At 39.4% G+C, this 24,598-nt stretch overlaps 2 protein-coding genes across 2 annotated transcripts in view; one reads left to right on the top strand and one right to left on the bottom strand.

Moving 5' to 3' along the window:
- Positions 1–24,598, bottom strand: part of LOC124113144 (protein unc-93 homolog A-like) — a 170,443-nt gene that overhangs the window by 23,144 nt on the left and 122,701 nt on the right. The window lies entirely within an intron of this gene.
- Positions 932–22,661, top strand: LOC124113145 (probable alpha-ketoglutarate-dependent hypophosphite dioxygenase). The gene is made up of 10 exons (XM_046473393.2): positions 932–1,050; positions 2,044–2,147; positions 3,779–3,824; positions 4,131–4,199; positions 5,647–5,723; positions 8,186–8,272; positions 8,572–8,658; positions 19,269–19,397; positions 20,245–20,424; positions 22,505–22,661. The coding sequence occupies exons 1-10, from the start codon at positions 1,035–1,037 to the stop codon at positions 22,532–22,534; spliced, it is 825 nt and encodes a 274-aa protein (XP_046329349.2). The 5' UTR covers positions 932–1,034; the 3' UTR covers positions 22,535–22,661.

The following is a 24,598-nucleotide window of genomic DNA, read 5'->3' as shown; positions in this document are numbered from 1 at the left end:
TTTCATCAAGCGAATCCTGCATCGCATTGATTCATAAAGCTGGTTGAGCTTTCGAGTATGCTAGGTTTGACTGCTTTTGTCAGTTTTCGTTTCATACGATTACGATTCCGTTACTTTCAGAGCAAAACCACGACGATGAGAGATGTTAGTTATTGACTTGAACTCCGCTAAAAAGTTGATTTTGACGGTTGGAATGCTCCCAATCTCATTAATATGAGATCTTAGTGCTCGCTACCACTCTACAAAGATCTGAGGACAGCCCTATAACAGGACACGTCTGAACGACCTTTCATCCGACCAATCAGAGCGTCGCTTACGAGATCGCGAAAGTGAAAGTGTTTTTTTATCATACAAACTCGAAAAGGTCCACACGGGACATTCCGAACGACAGTTACGTGTTGTACGACTTTGTCCGAATGCTAAAGAAAGACATGACATCCAATTTATTTGAAACGGAAGAGACTTTCCACAGCCCGAGGGAAGTACTGCCATACAATCTATGCCATCGAATAGACGTTCCAGAATGTGCTTTGGTTTTCAAATTTTGAATCAAGAACTTTGTGAAAATATTTTTCAAAGCGTAGCTTGTAATAAAAGTCGCCATTTTGAAACAAGAGCCGTAAAGCTCGCTGCTTTCTGATTGGCTAATGACGACTACTTGTTAGTCATATCATTGGTCGGCCACAGTTCGCGAAAAATCTTTCTGACGTGACCTATTAGGTGATGTCCTCAGATCTCTGCGAAGCGGTAACGAGCACTAGGATCTGATTTTAATGAATATGGAAAAATCCGAAACCAAGATTTAACAAGTAAGATTTTTATTCGGCATCTAACTTTTGAACCGCTCCCTGAGTTGTAGCGCTGCGATTGTTTATGTAGGTTGACCTTCGAGTAGTAGAAACTGTGTCAAACACTCCAGTGATATCAGATACACGTATCAAGGTCAGTATGAACAACGTGTACACTGACATGCGAGATGATCGTACCGGGTGTTACGATAAAACAGATACAGACCAACACCACACGGAGAGAGCATGGCATCACATGAAGGTCCGTACTCGCCTCTTTCATACTGTGTGTGTGTGTTTGTGTGTGGGGGGGGGGGGGGGGGGGGAGTTTTAACCTTTACTGTAAAATAACAATGTAGGGATTTCGGGTCGGATTAGATCCCTTGCAACCTTTATGTATCGGGTGCTCAAGCTCGTTGAAATGGTTGATTTGGCGTGTTACCACAACCCGACGTCTTGCTCAGAATATCAGGTCCAGAAGCGATTATTTAAATTATCTTTTGTTGTTTGTTTGTTGTTTAACGCCGCACTCAGCATTATTCCAGCTATATGACGGATGTCTGTAAATAATCGAGTCTGGACCAGACAATCCAGGGATTGACATCATGAGCATCGATCCACGCACTTGGGATACAATGACATGCATCAACCGAGTCAGCGAGCCTGACCACCCGATCCCGTTAGTCACCTTTTACCACAAGCGTAGTCGCCTTCTACAGCAAGCAAGGGTTGCTGAAGACCTATTCTAACCCGATCTTCACGGGTCTATTATTTAAAGGCAGCCTTCATACAGTTAGAATATTGTTGAGTGAGACGTTCAACAAACAAACAAACAGTAATGTACGAAAGCTGAATCACGATGCATAGATGATTTAACATGAGTATTTTCTTATGAAAGACAAATAGATACAACGATATAAGGTTGATACGTTCATATTAAAAAAAGTCTTGTGGTGAATAATATTTATCATCTCATACAAGGAATGGTTATATTATGAATTGGTGAAAACTACACCTCGCTGACTTTCAAATATATCTGGGATGTAGTAATACGTTCTTGCTGAATTCAGTGAAACGCCTTGACCTTTGACACCATCTTTGACATGACTTATTGTTAGTTTGCTGGTCCGCCATGAAATAAAGATCCCTAAGATGGTTGTATTAATGATATACGGTAAAACAAACAGGGCATCTGAGTATGTTAAAAAAACTTACGTTTCGTCAATATGTCCGTTATCCAAACTTTATGTTGCAGTTAAACCTAATGTGGAATGGCCCGCAGCCCCAACTATAACAGAATGGCTTCAGGATAAACCCATAGAAACGTGGAGGAATGGCTTTGAGAATGATGGATATTTGGTAATTGGAATGAATATTTCTTTTTCTAAAGGAAATATTTTTAGAAAACTTCAAAGACGTGGTACATCTCATTGGCGTGATTAGGTCTTACTCTGCTTGGAAATAATTTCAATTATATCATGGCGTGTCAGCTAAATATGGGAGGAAAGCACAAATTTACGCAGGCCGTCGATGTTTATGGTTCGGTGAAACCCAGGAGTAAATGAATGACATTGCAGACCAAGGATCGTTATCAGGGCGAGTCCTGGATTCACACCATCGATCAGCGGAATATGGCACGGCAAAGGAAAGCGAATTGCTGAAACCTGCATGATATGTTTCTACTCATATGCATGATATGATTCATCCTTTTTTCATCAGTCACATTGGAGTATCTACACACTGATGAGGGTTAATGAGTATGAGTGAGTGAGTTTTGGTTAAACGCCACTTTGAACAGTGTTTCAGTTATATCACAGCATGTCATATTGATGTGGCGGTTTGGTTTGTTGTTTAACGCCGCCACATCAATATTCCAGCTATATGACGGCGTTCTCTAAATAATCGAGTCTGGACAAGACAATCGAGTGAATAATATCATGAGCAACGATCCACGCAATTGGGATCGATGACATGCATCAACCAAGTCAGCGAGCCTGACCACCCGATCCCGTTAGTCGCCTCTTACGACAAGCATAGTCGCCTTTTAGCATATTGATGCGGGATGTCTTAGACGATTAACACTTTGGTGTAACCCACGGGCACTGGTATGGTGCTAGCAAACATACATGTAAGAGACTCAGAACATGGATATCGCAAAGGGGGTCTATCCTAGGTTTTTAGCGGGCCTATGGGAGGCGTCTGAGACGACTGGGCCACCCGGCCCGTGCACTCTGTGGACTAATATTGTTATTTTAACAGTAAACACATATTTCTATACTCCATGTTTCATTGAGGTCAAATTGAACGTAGACGTTTACCAGTTTGTTTAAACCGTACGGACAAACTACGTAAGTGCTTAATCAATACTCAAAATTAATACTAAGATGCCAGAGACTTTTTGTAGCAAGTTTAAATGTAAAGGTATCTATATCTCACGTATTTTTAAATAGAACTGTTTTATAACGTATATTAATTCAAGTTTAGTATATTATCAATGTAATAGAATGGTGGGAAGCCCTTACTTACTTACCATGAACATGACATTACGTGCAATATTACTTCTAATTGAAACTGGCACCAACATATTTTATAAGACCAGAGACTACCATAGTTACAGAAATGGACACATATGATGTCGTTTTTGCTACCTTCCAACGAAATCTATATCAAAATAGAGCATTTACCAAATCAGTTCCGTCAGATGGCGTCTGTGGGGAACCCTGGCAGTACTATCTGTCCTCGCGTAGTTGACAAGAGCTTTATTACCAGTCAAAACCTCAGGAACCCTGTTATTGCACACACCTTTGCTAATTAATGTTACAGTGGAACCATATCTTGGAAAGAACAGCATAAACATACAAACGACTAAAGACAATCGTATGTTTTTCCCGATAATATGTAACCATTACATGACGAATGTAAAGTTTACGCTTGTAAGTTCATTTTTACATAAACTGCCATGTTTTTGACACAGACTTGTTGCTTTGCAGATAGTAGAAGATCTTCTAACGGAGAAGGAAGTAAAAATATATCAAGGCAAGAATGATTGAATCTTCTTCATTCGCTGGAAAATAAACCGACATTTTTCTTCTCAATCGACGCGCTTCAAAGAGCCCATCTATTCAACAATGGGTCGGGAATGAAACGCAAGAGCACTAATTTCTAGGCTGGAAATGAAACAGGAAGGAACTGAAATTGCACTCTTTTAAAAGAAATAGGTGTCATTTAATTTGCTGTCTCAAAAAAAGAGCAACTTCATCAGGCCATATTTTCGTATGGAAATTGAACCATTGATTGAGAGGTGAATCCAAATAAATTTATTTCAATGTTTAATTTCTTTAGATTTGACTTCAAAGATGCTGAGCGGGGAAATAGACACTTCACGACATCGGCACGATCTTGGAAATGCCAGTGAGTAGTTTAATAATTTCCTCTCGTGGAAACTGGGTACGTATTTTTCAGATTGTAAATTTTAGGAAAGCATTAACTTTCATAAAAAACGTGACACTTAAAATTACGCAAAAAACCTTTGGCATAGGTCTTCGTATTTTTACTCAGCTAAAAATACGCCTGACAATGAATGAATGAAATATTACCATATAAACTGCCGGGCAAAAGAAAGTTTTCGCCCATGTTTGATGGTGGCTAAAAATTAAGTCATAGTTGTGTTTTTAGTGTTTCGGCGGCTGTTTTCAGCCTGGTAATGTTTTGATGGTGTTTGTAATTTGTGGATTAAATCCAAGTGTATACTTTTAGGGGGGGCCTGAAGTTCAGATCCAGTGTAGGTAGAGGTGTCTCCAATGATACAATAGCCTTATACAAAGTTATACACATTTCATGGTTGATATTGGCATGGTGTTATGGACATATATCACTTCAGCACGTTGTGAGTCTTTTCAGCGGTAAGGTGAAAATTGAGTTGTCTTGTGTTTGAAACGTTGGCTCTGCACGCCAAAGACTGGGGTTCTATTTCCTACATGGGAATCATTCCTTGTTTGTTTTGATAGGGTTGGAATATGTCTTCAGCAACCCATGCTTGCCGTAAGATGCGACTATGCTTATCGTAAGAGGTGACTAACGGGATCAGGATCGGTGACTTGGTTGATGCATGTCATCGTATCCCAACTGCGTAGATCGATGCTCATGATATCAATCTATTTCCAGACTCGAATATTTACAGACCGTCGTCATATAGCTGGAATACTACTGAGTGCTGCGTTAACCAACCATCAATCAAACAAACAAACATATATGTTTCGATAAGGTTTGAACGTTGTATTTATTACATTAAGCCATAGTCTTGTCACTTAAATGCTAGGTTTGTTAACAGGCCGCTATCGCCTGGCAGGAATACTGCTGTACGGCGTGGGGCAACTCTCTTACACTCACTATTTTATGCAAATTGTGTGAGAAGGGGGTGCTACCGGTAGGGCAGGACATTTATCGCGAACACCTGGTGTCAACACTGATTTTCAGTGATCCATTCATATAATTATCACCTCTATTTCGCCTTTTACACCCAATAGCATCTGTTCGTCGGATAATCGAGACTGGTTATTCTCCGGCATTGGCGTTTTATATTGCTAAGAAACTGTGAAAACGTATTGGCTTGTTGAATGCTGGAAGAGGCCTCAACCCTGTCAATATATTCACGGAACATCACATACAATGTGTATCGCTTTTCACGTCGAAACAATGACATCATGCTGTTAAGTTCTCAAAAGACGTCATGTTGCTGCAACTGACCAATCAGCTTGAGAATGGCTTAAATGCACGTGTGAAAATATCAAAGGTAATGACACTTCATCATTCTTCGCTAAAGGGTTCTATGGTAGTATATTCACTTTCTGCATTTCAGGTGAGAGAAAGAAAGAAGATGTTGAGAACATCTGTCAGATCATGTGGCCAAGCTTGTATGTTGACAACCTCGATCAGGTACACACAGTTTCTGATACTGATTCCACTGATAACTGATTATTAGGTAATGTATTTCAAACGAAATCTCATTGTGGTGTCGACTGACTCCGTGGTCCAGTGGATAAAGCGCCTGATTTGTGACCAGTGTGGCAGCATCACATGACCCCACAGAGGTGAGGTGGCTTGGTGCCTAACGTCCAAGAATATTTCATTACAGTTACAGTTTAATATGATACCCACTCAGACACTATATACAAACACCGAGCCGACTTTCTTTTTTAATCCTCATCTTTTGGTATGACGTAGACTAACATTTAGTCTCTGAAATCATATATTACACAATATCCTTCTTGACTCTAAAAAAAATTAAAATATTCCCTATGTGGAATAGAACTGGCTTGAGCTGGCTAGACTTGCTTTTGTATGCGTTTCAAGAAAATACAATTCATAAAATAAATATATTCTACGGTCATGGTGCAGGACTAGGTGTGACGCGGCCGGGATCGAAACACCAAAATTCCCCTCTCCGTGCTGACGGTTTACTACCACATCAAGGAGGCGGATGAACAATGTGGAAACAATCCTTGAGAATGTCTATTCTCATTGTCAATTTGACTTCAGAGAACAATGCGATATTATGGCGCAGTCATAACATCCACAATCTTGAGGAAAACCTGCAGACCCTAATGAACGGCTGAGAATATTATCGTTTTCAGATGTTACCGAAGGTAAAAAATCATGGCGGTCATAATCGACAGTAGGCGGAACAATCGAATCTTGCCAGTGCTGTGGTCTACAGTGTGGAATTATCTGTCGTCTGTATGAGAAAATAATACTGTTTATGTTATTTAATTATATTGTTGATGACATACAAATGACAGCTGTACGACGTCAAATTCTGAGATAAACGTTTTCATGTGAGACACTAAGATCAGATAAAATATGATAAAAGTATAGAAGTATTTTTAAGTATTTCTTTCTGAATCACAAGCTGTAATCATCTGCTGCAGACAATGGTCAACATCCTTTGCGTGATGGGATAAACAGATTAGTTGTACATAGAAATAATTAATTAGTAGACTAAGTAATAATAATAATAATAATAATATAGAACGTTAACGCTTTAAGTCTATTATTATATTTTTGAGTATCTCTTTCACAAAATCAAAAGATTTATGGGAAAGGGAATCATAATATTTTAAGAATTTAATATTATTTTGGGAAAACCTTAGTCTTCAAATCTTTTAGATATTTATTTCAGAGGAATCAAGTTAAACTTAAACTCAAACATTTACAACTTTGATCAGGCGATTTGAGGATTACATCCTAACGTCGTTGTGCTAAATCATTGTTAGTGTAGATTAAGCTTAAATATGGTTTATATGTTCTGTTCTGATAAACAGTGAAATGAACTGTGGGGAAAAGTATTTGATACAAAATGTAGGCTGAAAACAGTCACCGAAACATTGCAAATGTCAGGTCCAGAACATAACTGCGATGCCCGTATCAAAGAAATTACCATCGAAAAACCATTTCTTGTTTGTTTCATTTTAAGCCAACATGGCTTGGCTTAAACCATACATGTATATTTGGTAATAAAATACGTCAACGTGTGGCCAAGCCAGAATATGTACATTACGTGTGAGATCCTACACTTCCTCACCTATCAATCTTCATGTATTTGAAATAGAGGAATCGGCAATATGTACACACTACTTCTTTGACACGTCTTATGTAGAATTAAAGACCTTATCTAATGCACAGCGGTTTAGTTCTACTTAAGGGCAGTGAAGGGGTCAAAGTACCAAATGATTCTGCGATTACGTTAGTAATCCAAAGATCAATCTTGCAAAGAGACACCTCAAACTCTATCCCAAATGTCTAGACATTCTAAATAGCGGACAAACACAGTGAAAATTACTTCCCTCCATTTTCAAGGGTTGTTCCATGATGAAGTGTAATTTAGACAGTCTTAGTTGCCGATTGCTCATAAAATACATGCAAAGTGCCAGGCAATGGTCGTCTCGGCATCAAGCCATATTTCAGCCATAAGCCCCATTTGTTCAATCCTAACTTCAAAGCATTGCATATCAATACCAAGGCGCCACCCATTTTCCACAAAAAGATAAGAGCTTTGAACGATGAATCCAAGTTGGGAATATGTTTGAAGTTTTTCTTTTCAATAGGGGCTAGTTGCTTTTACACAATATTACCAACTACATTCTTCCTTTGAACACTGTGGTCATGAAATGAAACGACTCATTTATATGGCCTAGGATTTCAATAGTGCCTGAAAATATGCCTTCATCATATTACGAGTGGTGTTGTACCGACAATATGGAAGGATGACGGATATAAACACAGGATGAACAAATGCTTGAATTTGTTTTTTCTAGGTATCAAGATCATACAAACAGCATATGCCTAAAGAGGTATCTGAAGCAGTAATTGTTAATACAGGTTGACAATGTTGTTTGCAGGGCCCTCTCCACATGAGAACACAAGCAGTCGCCAACATAATCATCGGAGAAGATGCAGTATTTGACTTTGATATGTTTTTGTCAAAGGTATAACTACCATCCTCTCACTTAATCAGTAGATTGATGCAGCTGCTATTGAAAGTTATTTTACTGCAATCATCTCAAATAGGCGAAAGCAACAAGAACATAACGTGGAAATGTAAGCATTCTTGCAATACCAAAGAGATATAACCCTTTTAACCACCTAATTGCTCATGATCCCAATCTTTCCATATGGACTTAAATATGAAAGGGTTTTGTCATTTTTGTTTTGCTGTACTCAGGAATAATACTGCACATGTCAGAAACTGCACAGTTTTAAGCAATATACTAATTCTTCTTAATAGGCTCCACACACCAACACGGAGACACCATGGCACCAGGATGAGTCTTACTGGGGAGATGTGGAGGATACTCGGTCCGCCAGTTTCTGGGTAGGTTGATGTGCAGCTCAACAATGTGCCGGAATGTACCGGAATGTACCGGAGAGATTTAGTTGATATGCTTAACGTGTAGTTCTCTTACGATCAATAATTGACATGTACACACCTTGTTTCCTTTCATTCGTAAAATCGTCACGTCATTAACTCACCCCCACAAAAAACAATTACAATGAGCACGTACTTATTAAAACGTCCCATCTTACATAAAAGCGACAAAACCCTTTCCATAACCACAAAGATTATCTGCTTAAAGCAGAGTCAGTTGTACGATGCCGACTGTATCATGAACATATGTGCGTGAATCATTATAAAACCTGCCTACAAACACATGCAAAAGGCAAGGCAATTGTTCACCTGAAAAAACACATGAATACATTTTACAGGTCACAATAGGGATCTGCATCTGGTATCATTTTGTCATTTATGCGTCAAATTTGGAAATGACATCCACGTGTCTACCGGAAAACGTTTTGAAAGCCTTACTGAGGCCTTCAATGGTGTAGCCTTGATCAGACGACTTTTGAGCAAGAGTCGTATGACGCTCTTTGAAATCTTGATAGAAAGAGCAAATTGTGATATGTAGACAGCAAGAGCACAGCTGGAGCTGCAGGGATATTGCTAGACAAACCATTCTACAGGTCATCGCCATTTTACTTTCAACATTACTTCTAATAGATAGTGGTAAGTCATGGAGACGCAGCGTCATGGTTAGTGTAAAGGGATAAGAGCTACTAATTGAATGGAATATTGAAGCTTCAGTTAAGAACGAAAGTAACGCCCCTTTGAAGTACACACCAACATTCCTGCAGTCTCCGAGAGTTTGCTTTAATCATCAAACTCCAAGCATTTGGTAATGTGTGAACACTCTTTGGATACGTTCTGAACAAAACATGGAGAATCTAGTAACATACAGTGATAGAACCAGGTCTTCTCATAATCCACGACCCGTGAAGATCCGGGGTAGAATAGGTCTTCACAGCAACCCATGCTTGCCATAAAAGGCGACTATGCTTGTCGTAAAAGGCGACTAACGGGATCGGGTGGTCTGGCTCGCTGACTTGGTTGATGCAGGTCATCGATCCCAATTGCGTGGATCGATGCTCATGATATCAATCACTGGATTGTCTGGTCCAGACTCGATTATTGTACAGACCGCCGTCATAAAGCTGTAATATTGCTGAGTGCGGCGTAAAACAACAAACCAACCTATAATCCACCCGGGACCCGCCAGGTCAGCCACGTTGACACACGTTCACGCCATACACAAAATAGTATGACGCTCTTTGAAACTTCGTTGAAAGTGCATGCTCGATTGTGTCTAAAAAGTTGTAACATGTAGCTATCGAAATAAAGAGAAAGTTGACCTACATTTGATGAGTAATCTAAAGCAATTACATTGTACTTGAATAAAAACTTGATAAAACAATTAAAGCAATTATCAATCACAGGTTAAGATTGGATGGAAAGTCATATGTTATTTTGTTGAATATGTTCGTCTCTTTTATACAATAGTCGCAGGTGCCCTTTTACATGAATTATATATAATATTACACTTAAAGAACATTCGAAATATTGTTATTACATGTTTACTTACTTCCAGTAACACGAAAACACTTACTTTTTCATGCAGTTTGTGTGAGTGGTGGATGCTACACCGTGCTTAACCTTTTCGCGAATACACGGTGTCATCACTTACATTCAGTGATCAATCGATACACTGTTTCCCTATTTTGCCTTTTACTCCCAATGGAATCTGTTGCGACGGATAATCGAGATATTCTCCGGCGTTAACATTTGTGTTTGTGACGGGTGTTACCGGTGGGGCAGGATATGCTCACCTTTTCGCGAACACCTGGTGTCTTCACTATTTGATAGTGATTCATTGGAACACATGCTTATAATATAGTCGGAATCGTACAATGGAGATTTCTTATGATTACCGAGTTTTTTGTCGCTTATATTTAAATAACAATCGCAGATTACCTTCATAATTGATGATAGGGATAAAGCGTACTTTCTGGTTTTGTTTTTGTGTGGGTAGTTTTGAGTAGACATTTTAGCTTACAGTTTACCATGGACGAGATACGCTATAACGGTAGATACCTCAGCCCTCTTAATATCAAGAAATCAAGTCATGTTAATGTTGTATTCAAGGGTCCAAGTTCGTACAAATAGTTACAGAGTGTTCATGTTAAACATTTAGCTGTTATCATATCATTCTAAATATATATATATATACACGAATGGATGGATGGATGGATGGATACTAGTAAATTCCTAAATATTTAACCTCTAAAGCAAATTCTCAATGTAATCGCCCAATGGCATCTGATTCGTATGACGACTTACATAATCTGACGTTGATCTTCTCTTGAAGCAGAACACATAACCAAATTATTGATTTATTTATCAACGGGTTTTGCGTTACTTTCTCTGAAAATGAAATAAGTGTACAAATATAAATTGAGTAATTTTGTATCTGGTCCAATGGTCTTGCTTCGTTTCTTCCTGTTAGAAATCTCTAAAATGAAATTGAATCCCAGTGCTTTGTAGGTCATTGTAATGTCATCAGTTACCATGACATCATAATCAAATGTCATCACTAATCTGTTTTGCCACTGGAGCTGTGCTTATCATACTTAAGACATTGGCCATGACTATTGACAGACTGAATGAAGAATTATTTTAGATGATTAATAGAATATCACCCTTATCACTTTTGATATCAAATGTATAGTCTTAACAAAACCCAACAAATGTGACAATAAGAATTGCCAGAAAGGTTAAAATGAATCTAACGCTAGTTTATGAATACCAGTTAAACATTGAGTGATTACTAACGGCAAAACGTGAAGACGAGAACCAATAAACAGCAACTCAACTCAAACCAGCGCTGATAATGAAGGGCAACAACGCAGTTATCTGGAATGCACGTGTATTATGAAGTTCTGTATCTATGCTTATGTTGTTTGGGTTACAACGCCACAACAATGGTGGTTCACAGACAGCACACAGAGACAGAACAATGCCAAGATTGACGTTCAACACAATAACGCCATTGGTCGATTGAAGGTGAGGTGAAGTGAAATGGGGTTTAACGTCGCGTCCAAGATTATTGCACTTATATAGTGACGTTGGTCGATTAGAAGCTTGGGCAACACAGCAATATGGGCAAGGCACTTCGCCGTGGCAAGACAGACCATCGCCAAGTTATGGACATGGTACAACGACACCGGCAGTGTTAATGGCGGTCGACGGTCAGGTCGACCCAGAGTAGCTACCGCCACCCAAAGTCGTTGTATCCGGTTGTGACGTCTACGTGAAGGAACAGCAGCATCCACGACTACCCAAATCCACGGGCTACGCAGAATCTCTGACCAGACCAACGAAGAGCTCGACCATCTTGACACGTCTTCTGGCTGAAAGTCGGCAGGCAGAGAGTGAGATAGCAACGTTGAAGGAGGGCCGTTCTTTTCACAGATGAGTCCCTCTTTCTACTCCGACGTGCTGATGGACGTCAACGTGTCTACAGACGTCTGAACGAACGATATGCCCAAAATTTGTGAGCAGCAGGTGGGTCAATTTGGTAATGGAAGAGTCATGTTGTGGGCAGGTATCCATCATGGTGGCTGGACGGCTCTCGTGCATGTGGCAGGTACACTGAATGGTGTCCGCTATCGCCACGAGATTTTGTGACGTTATGTCGTCCCGTTTATTACGCCAAAAGTTGACCTTTCGAAGAAGAAAAAGACCGACCTCATAATGTCTGCCAGGCCTTCCGACAGCAAACCAACGCAAAGATATTACCATGGCCTGCTCGATCACCTGTTTTGTCCCCGATTGAGCATCTGTGGGATGCTTTGGATAGCCATGTGCGCCGGCGGAATCAACCACCGCAGAGGCTCCAAACACTGCATGTGGCTTTGGCAAGAGTCGCAGAACATTCCTCAAAGCGTTATTCAGGATGTCATTGCCTCCATGGGTCGCCCCCGCCAAGGTGTCATCCATGCGCGTGGTGGCACAACAGATAATTACGTTTTGGTTTAACCTATTGCCTTTACCAGGCCCTTGTATTTTATTCGGTCAGTTCACGGGTGATCATGTCTCTGACATGTGTAATGTGATCCTGTAACGGTGTTTTAGCCACAATGTAATGTTTGTATTTATTCAGAACTCATAAAACATTTGTTAGTTTTTTTTACGAGGATACATATCAAACCTTGGAGTTGTAAACTATATTTAATATTAAACGACAAATGTTGAGGTTCTCTATTTGGGTTTGGGAACCAGTAGTTAGGGATAGTTTTACAAGCTAAGATGTATTCGTTCTCATGTCCCTCTTTTTTCCTAATTTTCACTAATATAGAATAAAATTTGTTTGTTTGTTTTTAACGCCGCACTCAGCAATATTCCAGCTTTATGACGGCGGTCTGTAAATAATCGAGAATGGAGCAGACAATCAAGTGATTGACATCAAGAGCATGAATCCCCGCAATTTGGATCGATGACATGCATCAACCAAGTCAGCCATCCTGACTAACCGATCCCTTTAGCCGCCTCTTACGACAAGCATAGACGCCTGTGGTACGGCAAGCATGGGTTGCTGAAGACGTATTCTACCTCGGATCTTCACGATATGGAATATAAGGTTGGATTTGTTGATACGTTGAGGGTAATGTTGGGGAAGAAATTTTGGCTCTTACTGATGGATCAACCACTGTTTTAATCTGGTTCAATGTATTACTACATTATCCAACAAGTTATCTTTATTCTCTAGCAACCTTCATTAACAATACCTTCATTGTTCATGCATGCTATTGCCAACACCTTCGGAATATAACAATATTTTTATTTCATATTAACCTTTCGTCTCCATTCGTGGGTATAATTCTGAAAAATAATTAACTTATACTGCAAGCCATGAACACTATTTGCTACAAGAATCATTTCATCTGCAAAGCCACAGATAAGGTCAACAATGAAATGCCATGACGTCATTAAAAATACATCAACTCGATTAGGCCAGCTAGCATGTATAATTAACCATATGGATAATACAATGGTATACATGTACGTTAGAGACGCGGAATTATTTCATTATGAATTTATGAATTCATTAGCAAGATGCTTCTTTAAATGTAAAACCGGGAACAAACTATTTACCCTTTACCAATCCGGTGTCATCTTTTTTCTTCATGTAACAAACATACATGTACGAATAAACATGATACTTTGACGTTTTGATCCAAATGCCACACTCGTTAGCCAACCACGCTGTATTATTTAGAGAGTTTAATTAAGAGCATCGTGGGATTATCTTTCAACTCTGTGTATCTTTAGGAATAGGAAATGTGACAATAGCATTCAGAATATCATTTGATTCCACAAGAACATATTAGGATTCACACATATATTCGTTTTTGTGTTTTAGTTAAATCAAATCAAGAGCTATGTCATCTCAAAGTTATAATTTATTAAAGATTTTTGAAAAACGAAAAGTATTATTTTGCCTTTGGCATTTCTTACCTCTGCTTTCCGCTACACAGAAATATGACTTGGCAAGCTGGTGATCAACAGTATATTACTAGGAAAATATTATGTATCGCTTAACGTCATCCTTTCTTATAAAATGTTTATATGTTGTGTCAAGTTTCATATTACGAAAACACTACGAGAAACACACGATGACCATAAAATTATTCTCTTACTATCTACTTACAAATGCTCGACTTGAGGTGGGGATGGGGGTGGAGATGTGGGTGGGGTGGGACTTAATTACCCGTCAAATTCCAGCATAGTCACTAGATATATCTGGTGATCCTTGAGTACAAAGACCAATCAAGAATCGTGTGTCAACTGCATACAAATACCAAGTGTCTACATATCCTGGGAGGTATCGTTAATGCTTTGAACTATGATATACATTCTATACAACTCTTCGTAAGCATTATGAATGCGCACAATAAAATTCTGCACCGAGCCCGCTCCTAATAACATGATACGAACTGTAATACCTACATCTATTTGGTTCAATATCTTTTTACATCTAATATCTTTTTACATTTTATGAAATTTAACTTCTGAAAAAATGAAAAATGAAAATGTAATGGATCGTTGCTCATGATGTCAATCACTGTATTGTCTGGTCCAGACCCGATTATGTACATACCGCCGTCATATAGCGGGAATATTGTTGAGTGCGGCTTTAAACAACAAAGGAAAAGGATCAAAGATCTGTGATAGACTGAATTCACTTTAACCATTCATGTCATTTGGATTTTTCTTGGACCCTATTGACAATGCAAAGCCTCCTGGTAATCCCGGATAAGGTGAACCAATTACATTTGAAACAAGAAGCGATGCAAACAATTTGGGCAAACATATCTGGTTTGTTACAGGTAGGGAAGGTGTATGCGTGTTGTGCACGTGCAGGCCATGACGATGTAACTGACTACGCTCCCGAGGACACGCGTCGCTTATGAGTCTATTAAGAGGTCGGTGTGACAAGTCGATACCAGAAATCTCTAAAAGTCATTTTATTGAAGTTAATTACAAACGAATAAATGTGTCAAAGCTATGTTAGTATGGCCAATCATACATTCTCAGGCTCGGGAATTCGCCTACGATGTCATAAAATACATGAAGAAAGAATGTACAATAAATCTCGAGCACTGTCAAAAGCTAGCATTATGTCTACGCTAAAGCTCATCAGAATTCGAAGACTAGTGCTGTGATAAAGGATATCCAGTTATCTCAACATAAATCCAGCTAGCAATATTACATTTATAGTATGCTGAAACCCCATGAACAATCACATGGGGTTAATTAAGGAGTATTTGAGTCAACTATCACAACGTTAAGGTCTCAACCTTTACAATCACTTGACATGACACTTTTCATTATTTCTCTCTAGGGTAAAATCTGCAAATGAATTCCCTTCATGTTCACAAATTTGCTATAGATAGATAGATAGATAGATAGATAGATAGATAGATAGATAGATAGATAGATAGATAGATAGATAGATAGATAGATAGATAGATAGATAGATAGATAGATAGATAGATAGATAGATAGATAGAATATTATAATTAAATATATATTTTAACCGTGCGGCTGATACCTTAACACAGTGATCCCTATTAATATCAATACATCTAATTTGAAATACATTAAAGAAAGAGGTTTTGTTTTAATTCTAGCTAGTTTATAGTTTATATGTATCTCTAGAACGTAGTGGACATTATGTATGCAGCTGTCTGTGCTGACTAATTCTGCAAGAGTCTCGAGAACGCGCCCATGGTTCTAAATCTTCAAACATGTCAGTGATGATGCACGTGTGTCCATGCCGCCAGACAGGTTATAAACTACAAAAACTACAAAAGAAATGTTTTGGCCGAAACTATGAAACTGCGTCCCACGGTGTTGTAAAACGAATATATTTCTTAACGTTTTTCTTTGCTTTAAGCAGCAAAATCTCTGCACTTGTACACAGCAGACGTAATTCAAAATTAACATACTGTTTTTATTAGTTTCAACTAAATCAGTAATGGTACTCTCGTGTCACTGGATTTTCTGGTTCATCGATCACTTGATTGTCTGGTTTGTTCACAGGCTGACGTCGCGTGGCAGGAGTACTGCTGTGCTGCGTCAGGCCATAAAATACTTACTTTTTTGCGAAAATGTATGCATGGCGGGTGCTTCCGGGAGGGAAGGACATGTTCACCCTTCTCGCGAACACCTGGTGTCATCACTGATTTGCAGTGGTCCATTCATAAGATTTCCACAGCTTTTTGCCCTCTACGTCAAATGGAATCTGTTTCGGCAGACAATCTAGGCTGATTATTCTCTTGCATTGACAATTTATATTTATAAACAGATTGCTGTGAATATTACTGACTGTAGCGTCAAACAACATTCACTCATTTAAAACTAACTGATCAGTAGATTTTGCCAGTTCTTTCTAAAGCTGCGTGAGTCACCCACAGGTAAGGAAAGGATGTCACAGTTTGGATAGACCAGATAAAGTTAACAGAAGCCGCCTGTTGCAAACAAACTGTTTACTACCACACATTCTCCAGGATGGTTTATTTTATTGATTTCGGGGCCTGTCACCTTGGTGTGGAATTGACAAAGGTTTTAGGTGTCACCGGTGGGGCAGGATGCGCTCAACTTTTTTAGAACACCTGGTATCATCACTATTTGATAGTGATTCATAAACACATGCTCGTGATATAGTCGGAATTGTACATTGACTCTGCTTTAAGCAGAGATTTCTTAAGATTATGGAAACGGTTTTGGTGCTGCTTATTTATATATTTACCACTTTGGTAAAACCCCAAAGCATCGGTATGGTGATGGCATACCAACGTTCAGATTCAGGTGAATCTTGGATTAGCAACAACGATCATAAGATCCTGGTCGCGTAAGGGAAGTAATTGGTCAGGCTGGAGATCCGGTTTGGATTCCCTATATGGGTACAACATGTGAAGCCAATTCTCGTGATAGTGCTAGAATATTGCTGACGGAGGCATGAAACCATACTTCGTCACTCACTCCCACCCTATCCTCAGTTCATGCTGTATTAAGTGTTTTGAGCTTGGAGGAACCAAGGTATTTTCCTATCGCTTACACCAAACTCCATTATTCATAAAACTAAATCATTTTTTGCTGAGAGGTTCATCGGCTGATTGCTCCTTTCCCCGTTCCTGGAATTCCCGTGTCCTTTATCATCAGTGCGTGTTCATTTTCTAAAGGAGTAAAACTTTATCGGCAATTGTAAAATATATTAATGGCAACTGGCAGTGGGTTAATGTGTCGCCATCTGTTTTATGACGGGAAAAGAACTACGAGATTGTCCGTATTCGCATTTAAGAATGTTTGTGGGATATCCATTCTGAAAAAAGGAAATTAATCAATGTCCTTTGTTACGTCTTTTCGAAAGAGATGTGGCTTTGTGTTCGATTTTCGACACTGTTTTGCATTTTTCGCCCGGTGGCGGCTGCGGATGTTTTTTCTCTTGCGTTGGCGTTGGAGTTTTAAATTTACAATGTTATTCCTTCGACTATTAAGAAGGCAGATACAAGAGATTTATTCAAACCCTGCTTGATGACTTTGACTTTGCCATAGACACATTACCCGATTCATAAAATTGTCAAGATTCACTTTCAGAAACTCAGATCAACATTTTAGCTACGTTAGCCAAATGACACCAAGAAACATTTCGCACGCCAATGTATCGCGTTCCGTGAAACCCGACGTATTCGAGAACATTCGACACAATGTTGTCATAAAATCATAGTGCTATTATCTTTTCTGTCGGGACAGAAAGCAACATGGGCGATATCGACTTCAAGATGTGAAGAAGCCTGCACTGAGCAAGACGTGGTCTCGATATATACCGAACCCAATAAAGGGCAAGACAGAAGCTCACACTCATCCCAAATGCGCAAAGACATCCTGGCGCGGGGACTATTAACTCCCATATTTCAACACAGGTTACAACAATATAGCGCTCTGTCTGATCTGTGCAAGTGACCCCTGGCTTTTAGAATCTTCGTTTTACTTTTGTGACGCCCTATTTGCATTTACATAAAATTCACGTATTTGTTTCATGAGCTTGTCATTGAATTATTCATCTGCACACACTTTTCGTTTTTCGATACGTAAAAAGTGTAACTATATTATTTCTGCACGTCATAACATGGTTACATGGTAAAAAGATTGTTCGCTGAGCAAATCGATGAAAAGCCTACATGACACAAACGAACAAAGGTCACAACCTGGTTTTCAAAACATATATAACTTGTGCAGTAAGATCTGCAATGCATTGATACATATTAAAGACATATCTAAACACAATTTTCTATGCATTTTTATGGTACATCACGTTGGTTAGGGTTGTGAATATATTGGTTGATAGTTTGTTGTTTTACGCCGCAGTCTAGCTTCAACCTAGCGACCTGTAAATAATCGAGTCGGGGTCCCAAAAAAAACAGTGGTTGACAATGTTAACAACAAAGACGCCATCGGAATAAAATAACACAGTTAACCAATTCGCCGAGTCTAACCATTTGATCCACGGGTTACTGGGAACAAAAAAATTCTATCCTTGGACATAAATATTTTTGGGTGACTGAATGCGTATTTTTTTACGTCGCATTTAGCAATATTCCAGCAATATCACGGTGGGGGACTCCAGAAATAGGCTTCACACTTTGTGCTACTGTGGCAATCAAACCCGGGTCTTCGGCGTGACGAACGAACGCATAAACCACGAGGCTACCCACCGCCCCTTAATATGTTTGGGTTTGAATAAGTATTAGGTTAAGTGCAATACTTATTATTACAATTCTTCAATTTACCAGCTGAAATTCAATGACACAGAACTAATTATGCCTTTTGTATAGAAAAACCCAATCAATCTAAACCATTAAATGCGAAAGAAAAGATCCTACTAATACCAATAATGACCGCATTGAATAACTTTAAAAAACGTTTGAGATGGTCAGTACAGAAACATTGCTGAGAAACATACAGGGATGGACACACATGTGCATCAGGTTTAATCTTTATTGACCTTTAGCCGTTACATTTTCCAGATGGCTGTCGATGACGCCTTTAAAGACAATGGCTGCATGTGGTTTGTTCCTGGGTCCCACAGGAGAGGACTTTGTGATCACAGATTTGTCAAAGACGGATGTCACGTCAGGACGTGTGACATAAACGACGTAAGTGACATTGACACTGATACATTACTGTCAGACCCGTCAAAGGGTTTGTTTGATGCCACGTAATTAACACCAGGACCGACGGATGACACCGAGGACGGCAGCTGCGTCTTGGTATTGTTAGAATCAGGCACTTTATAGACGAGGCTTTGGGTGAGTGTTAGGCTATCTCTCCGTTTACGTTTGTGTGACATAATGTTAGTAGTGCACCAGCCCTTCCAAGTCAGTACCCTAGCCGGTGGTGTAGGGGAGGGGGGTGGGGGGGGGGGGGGGGGGGGGGGGGGGGGTAGCACGTTGGGTACAAGTGATACTTGTACAAATATTTGCTCCCTCTCCCTCTCTCCACGTCACAAAAAGTTAACTATGGCCTTGCTGGTGATGTTAGTGAAACTTCATAAACTAAACTAAATGGTTGTTATAGACATGATTCGAATCTTATTGAATCATTGACACACCTGTGCCAATTGATTAATATGTAATTATACATTTTGTTATTGAATTTGTCATATTTGTGTGAGCCTGTGTGAGGCATCTAGAGTATAGTTCTGTTTGAACAGTAATGCATGTCGCAATGTGGGAAGCAAGCCCAAAGTGCCACTGGTCGAAACGTTTTCTACTTATCAATCAACGAGCGCCGTTGTATCCAAAACCAAGATAAGCGGATCCTGGCATGGCGAAGGGACGCAACTCTGTACACCGTATCCCTTTTCGGTGATATTTTACCTATTAGAATAATGAAATGAATTGTGAGATTTTAACCTTCAATACTACCCTCGTCAAAGGTTTGTCATATGTTGATAAACCTTTGGTTCTCACTTTTGAGTTGGAATTATAATAATTGCTTCAGGGTGAGGTGAAGGTTGCTGGTGAGATCAGGGCGGGATCAGTTACAATCCACCACGGCCGGACGCTCCACTACACACGAGGTAACACCACCGATAAACCAAGACGGGCGTACGTTACAGCTTACCGGCCACGGAAGATGGTGGATGCTTTCAGACAACGTGGTTTTGATCATGGGGAAAAGGTTATTATCAAACTATTTACAATCATAAAGATTCACTGTCTGGGTTCAAGCCTAGATCGTCGAGTTTTGAATCCAAGACTCGTTCAAACAGACTATAAATAATAATAATGTCCCACTTTATTCAAGGATTATTTATACATGATTTTTCTCGATTCTGGTAAAGTGCCGTGCAAAAGAATGTGTACACTTGAAAATTGGACTTGATCAAAAGATTACACACGTTACTAGGCTGAAAACAGTCGCCGAAACACTGCACACTTAAGGTCCAAAACACAACTATGACACCCGTATCGAGGTTCGAATCCAAGATTCGTTCATACGGTTCTTGCATTGTCAACCCATGCTTGCCGTAAAAGGTGACTATGCTTGTCGTAAAAGGCGACTAACGGGATCGGGTGGTCAGGCTCGCTGACTTGGTTGATACATGTCATCGATCCAAATTGCGTGAATCGATGCTCATGATATCAATCACTGGATTGTCTCGTCCAGACTAGATTATTTACAGACCGCCGTCATATAGCTTGAATATTGCTGAGTGCGGCGTTAAACAACAAACCAACAAACAAACAACCCCCTACCTATGCTCACCAAAGTGGTAAATGTAATTTTTGGGTTTTTTCTTCCACATTACGCTGTAACCCCGTGGTTCAACATTAATAATGCCCAAAGTTGAGTACACTACGATGCACAGTCATACTAGATCTTCCAGGACTTTCTTCGACAGACGATAATCGTAGCGTTAAGACCACTTCGTGGAACGAGAGAGAACTTTGGCTAGTTTCACTGAGCGATGGTAACGTCAAATCTATTGAAATGGATGCTGGTTAAGACATCAGCAGCGCTTCGAATTCTTTGTGAAACAAGACCCTGGTCCTACTGATTCGATCTTTTTATTTAAACTTGAAACTGTGTTATGGATCACGGCTTATATTGTTGGTGACGCTGTACTTTGATCAGTGTATGTGTCACCCTCAATTTCCTTCACCCACCGCACCACAGTCTTTGTGGACTAAAAGCAAAAGCAGTAACAGTTTACTCATTTTGTAATAGGTGCAAACCAAGGTCTTAATTTTGCATTATCAATAGACTATCTTAGATTTCACGAAATACTTGTGACATACAACAGAATTAAAGATGCGATGCCACATATATCGGCTTGTAATATGGTGCATATTGTGCACATCTTTGTCTAATAGGTTTAAACATTTCTACTATATTCAAAGATAGTTTTAAACGTAATATTTCTCATTTAGATTCGGGTAAACTGCCGTGCAAAAGAATGTATTAACTTGAAAATTCGATTTGATCAAAAGATTACAAACGCTTCTAGGCTGAAAACAGTCGCCGAAACACTGCAAACTTAAGGTCCAAAGCACATAACTATGATACCCGTATCAAATACATCACCAAGGAATGACCATTTCTTGTTTGTTTCATTTTAAGTCACCATCACACATCGGTATATACTTTCTTCTGCCCGGCTGTTTAATTTAAACAACACATAGACTAGAATCATCCGCAGAAAACAATTAAAACATTCATAAATGGTGAATGTGCATACATCCAACACAAAACATATATTATTGTTAGTTCTTTAATCTTTGTTTTAGATTGTTGCATTTGCATTTTCAAAGTATGGAAGAGGATGACCAAACTAAACAATGGACTTTTCTCAAATTTCCAAATCTGAAGCATCAGTGACAAAAATGATGTCGATGCAATTCCCAGTATGGTATTTGTTCCCGTGTTTTTCCAGGTGAAACATTTACCTGCTTTTGCATGTGTTTGTGACGGGTGCCACTGGTGGTGCAGGATACGCTCACCTTTTCGCGAACACCTGGCACCTTCACTTTTTGATAGTGATTTATTAGAATATTGTTCATAATATAGTCGGAATCGTACAATAGATTTCTTATGATTATGGAAATAGTTTCCTTATCACATTTATTTATATAACAATCGCAGGTTACCTCTATATTGGAAAATAGAACCCGTACTTTCTAGAATTATTTTTGTGTGTAACTTACTCTTTACACTTTTGGAAATGTTTTTGTCACTTACGTCATTGTAACTCTTTCAGGGAATCAAGGGTAATACTCAGTTTGTATAGATGACAGAGAGGATGGAGAAGACGATTTGGATACTCCTGCATCATCAAACATTCTCCCTCTTGTCAAGATCCCATATAACCAAGTCGAATACAGAGAAACACGAATTAATAAAGTCTGTTAGCTGAGGTTGTTAACATTGTTGTCTATATAAATAGCGATGGATAGAAAAACAAATGTATTTAAGAGTACCACATATTTACGATGCCATGCCATTCCTGTATCTCAGTTTCTACAAGGAATTTCAACTTTCCAACATTTCAGCAGCGCCGACCTTCTTAATTTCACAGCTTTTGGGGTACAATCGAGCATGCTCTTTCTATGAAGAGATGTCAAAGATTGTCTGTCGACTCTTGCTCAAAAGCTGTTTGATCCGAGTTACCACATTCAAGGCCTCAGTAAAGCGTTCAAAACCTTTTATGGGAAACATGAGGAGGACGTTTCCAAATTTGACGCATCAGTGACAAAATGATGTATTGTCAATTCCCTATTTTGTCTTGTGTTGCCGTGTTTTCAAGTTGACTTGCCTTGGCGTGTGTTTGTAACGGTAGCCATCGGTGGGGCGGCTTACTCTCACGTTTAAGGTAACATGACGTATGTGTATTATCATACCAGACCGTAGCAAATTATATCAACCACTTGTTAGTGTAATTAAGGGAGAGCTCGAAATATAGTTCGAGAAAAGCGGATTTTGCGAACATTAGACCATTGAACCGATAACGTTTCTTTCCTTAACCATGAAGTTACACCGTCTGAAACAATATGTCGAACAACTGGAGTTCTGGTATACAGTTTCACAGTTCGAGCACACAATTTCACAGTTCGAGCACACAGTTTCACAGTTCGAGCACACAGTTTCACAGTTCGAGCACACAATTTCACAGTTCGAGCACACAGTTTCATAGTTCGAGCACACAGTTTCACGGTTCGAGCACACAGTTTCACAGTTCGAGCACACAGTTTCGCAGTTTGAGAACACAGTTTCACAGTTCTAGTACAGTTTCACAGTTCTAGTACAGAGTTTCACATTTAGAATACAGAGTTTCACAGTTCGCCTCTACAGTTTCACAGTTCGACTACACAGTAAAACTGTTTCACAATAGGACTTCGTAACAATAACGCAAATAATTAGATGGGTCAAGTCTGTATGTTTGCTGTCATCTTGTCCCCTGAAGAAGGGCGGTACTGGTTCCACTTAAAGGACTTTCAACGAGGGGAACACTAAGGGGCATCTGACAAAAAGGACATGCTGGAAACGCTTCAATTGTACTGGCCCGAAACTATTAGCGCTGCAGTACCCCTCCGGGAAGGCTCCAAAACAAATTACCCCTCTATCACAGTGGAACAAAACGCGGAGTAGGAACATTTAATTCCACGATAACTCCGAGAATGAGATTTAATAAACGTGCATTTTTATACCATGATTCGAATACCGTTTTTTTCTATATCTGTTTCAAATACATCACGTGCCGTGGATATTTTGGGTTTCGAATTTCATTCTGAACCAGTTCGCGTTAAATCTCTTAGTGTATTTGGTCAATCGCTTAAACGAGGCCCTTAAAGGCAAAGGAGCCCTAAGTAGCTCGTAAAAAGGCAATATCATCTATTTGAAATTGGGCGGAGATAATTCTCAGGCTTCACACAGAAGGTGATCGAAAATTGATCGGAGCCCGTTCAGCTGTCATGTTCAATAGTTTGGCCAAATTCCTTAAAGATTCCCATCAGTGTTTTGGCGGAGGAAGCACAGGAGTGATGAACTCAGCATGACACTTGTACTAGCAGGACATTCTGTATTGATTATCATCCTGTCAGCTTTGCAGTGTGCATTTGTTTACCTTTTTGGGGACACATGTGCTGATAAACGGGCAGTGGTCAGTACATGTATTATTACACTGACACGAATGCATACATTTAGCAAGCTATCAACATGAAAACAGACATTTACCAAGACATTGGACACTATTATACCCTAACGAATGGATGCGTTTATCAACATATTAGACATCATCGTTTCAACACGAATGAACAAAATTACCGAGACATTTAGACTATTTTTCCGACACAAA

Source organism: Haliotis rufescens, unplaced genomic scaffold, assembly GCF_023055435.1.
Source record: "Haliotis rufescens isolate VD_foot unplaced genomic scaffold, xgHalRufe1.0.p SCAF_17, whole genome shotgun sequence".
Taxonomy (NCBI): domain Eukaryota; kingdom Metazoa; phylum Mollusca; class Gastropoda; order Lepetellida; family Haliotidae; genus Haliotis; species Haliotis rufescens.
Note: the sequence above shows the minus strand (reverse complement) of the source record. Positions and strands in the feature narration are given on the sequence as shown.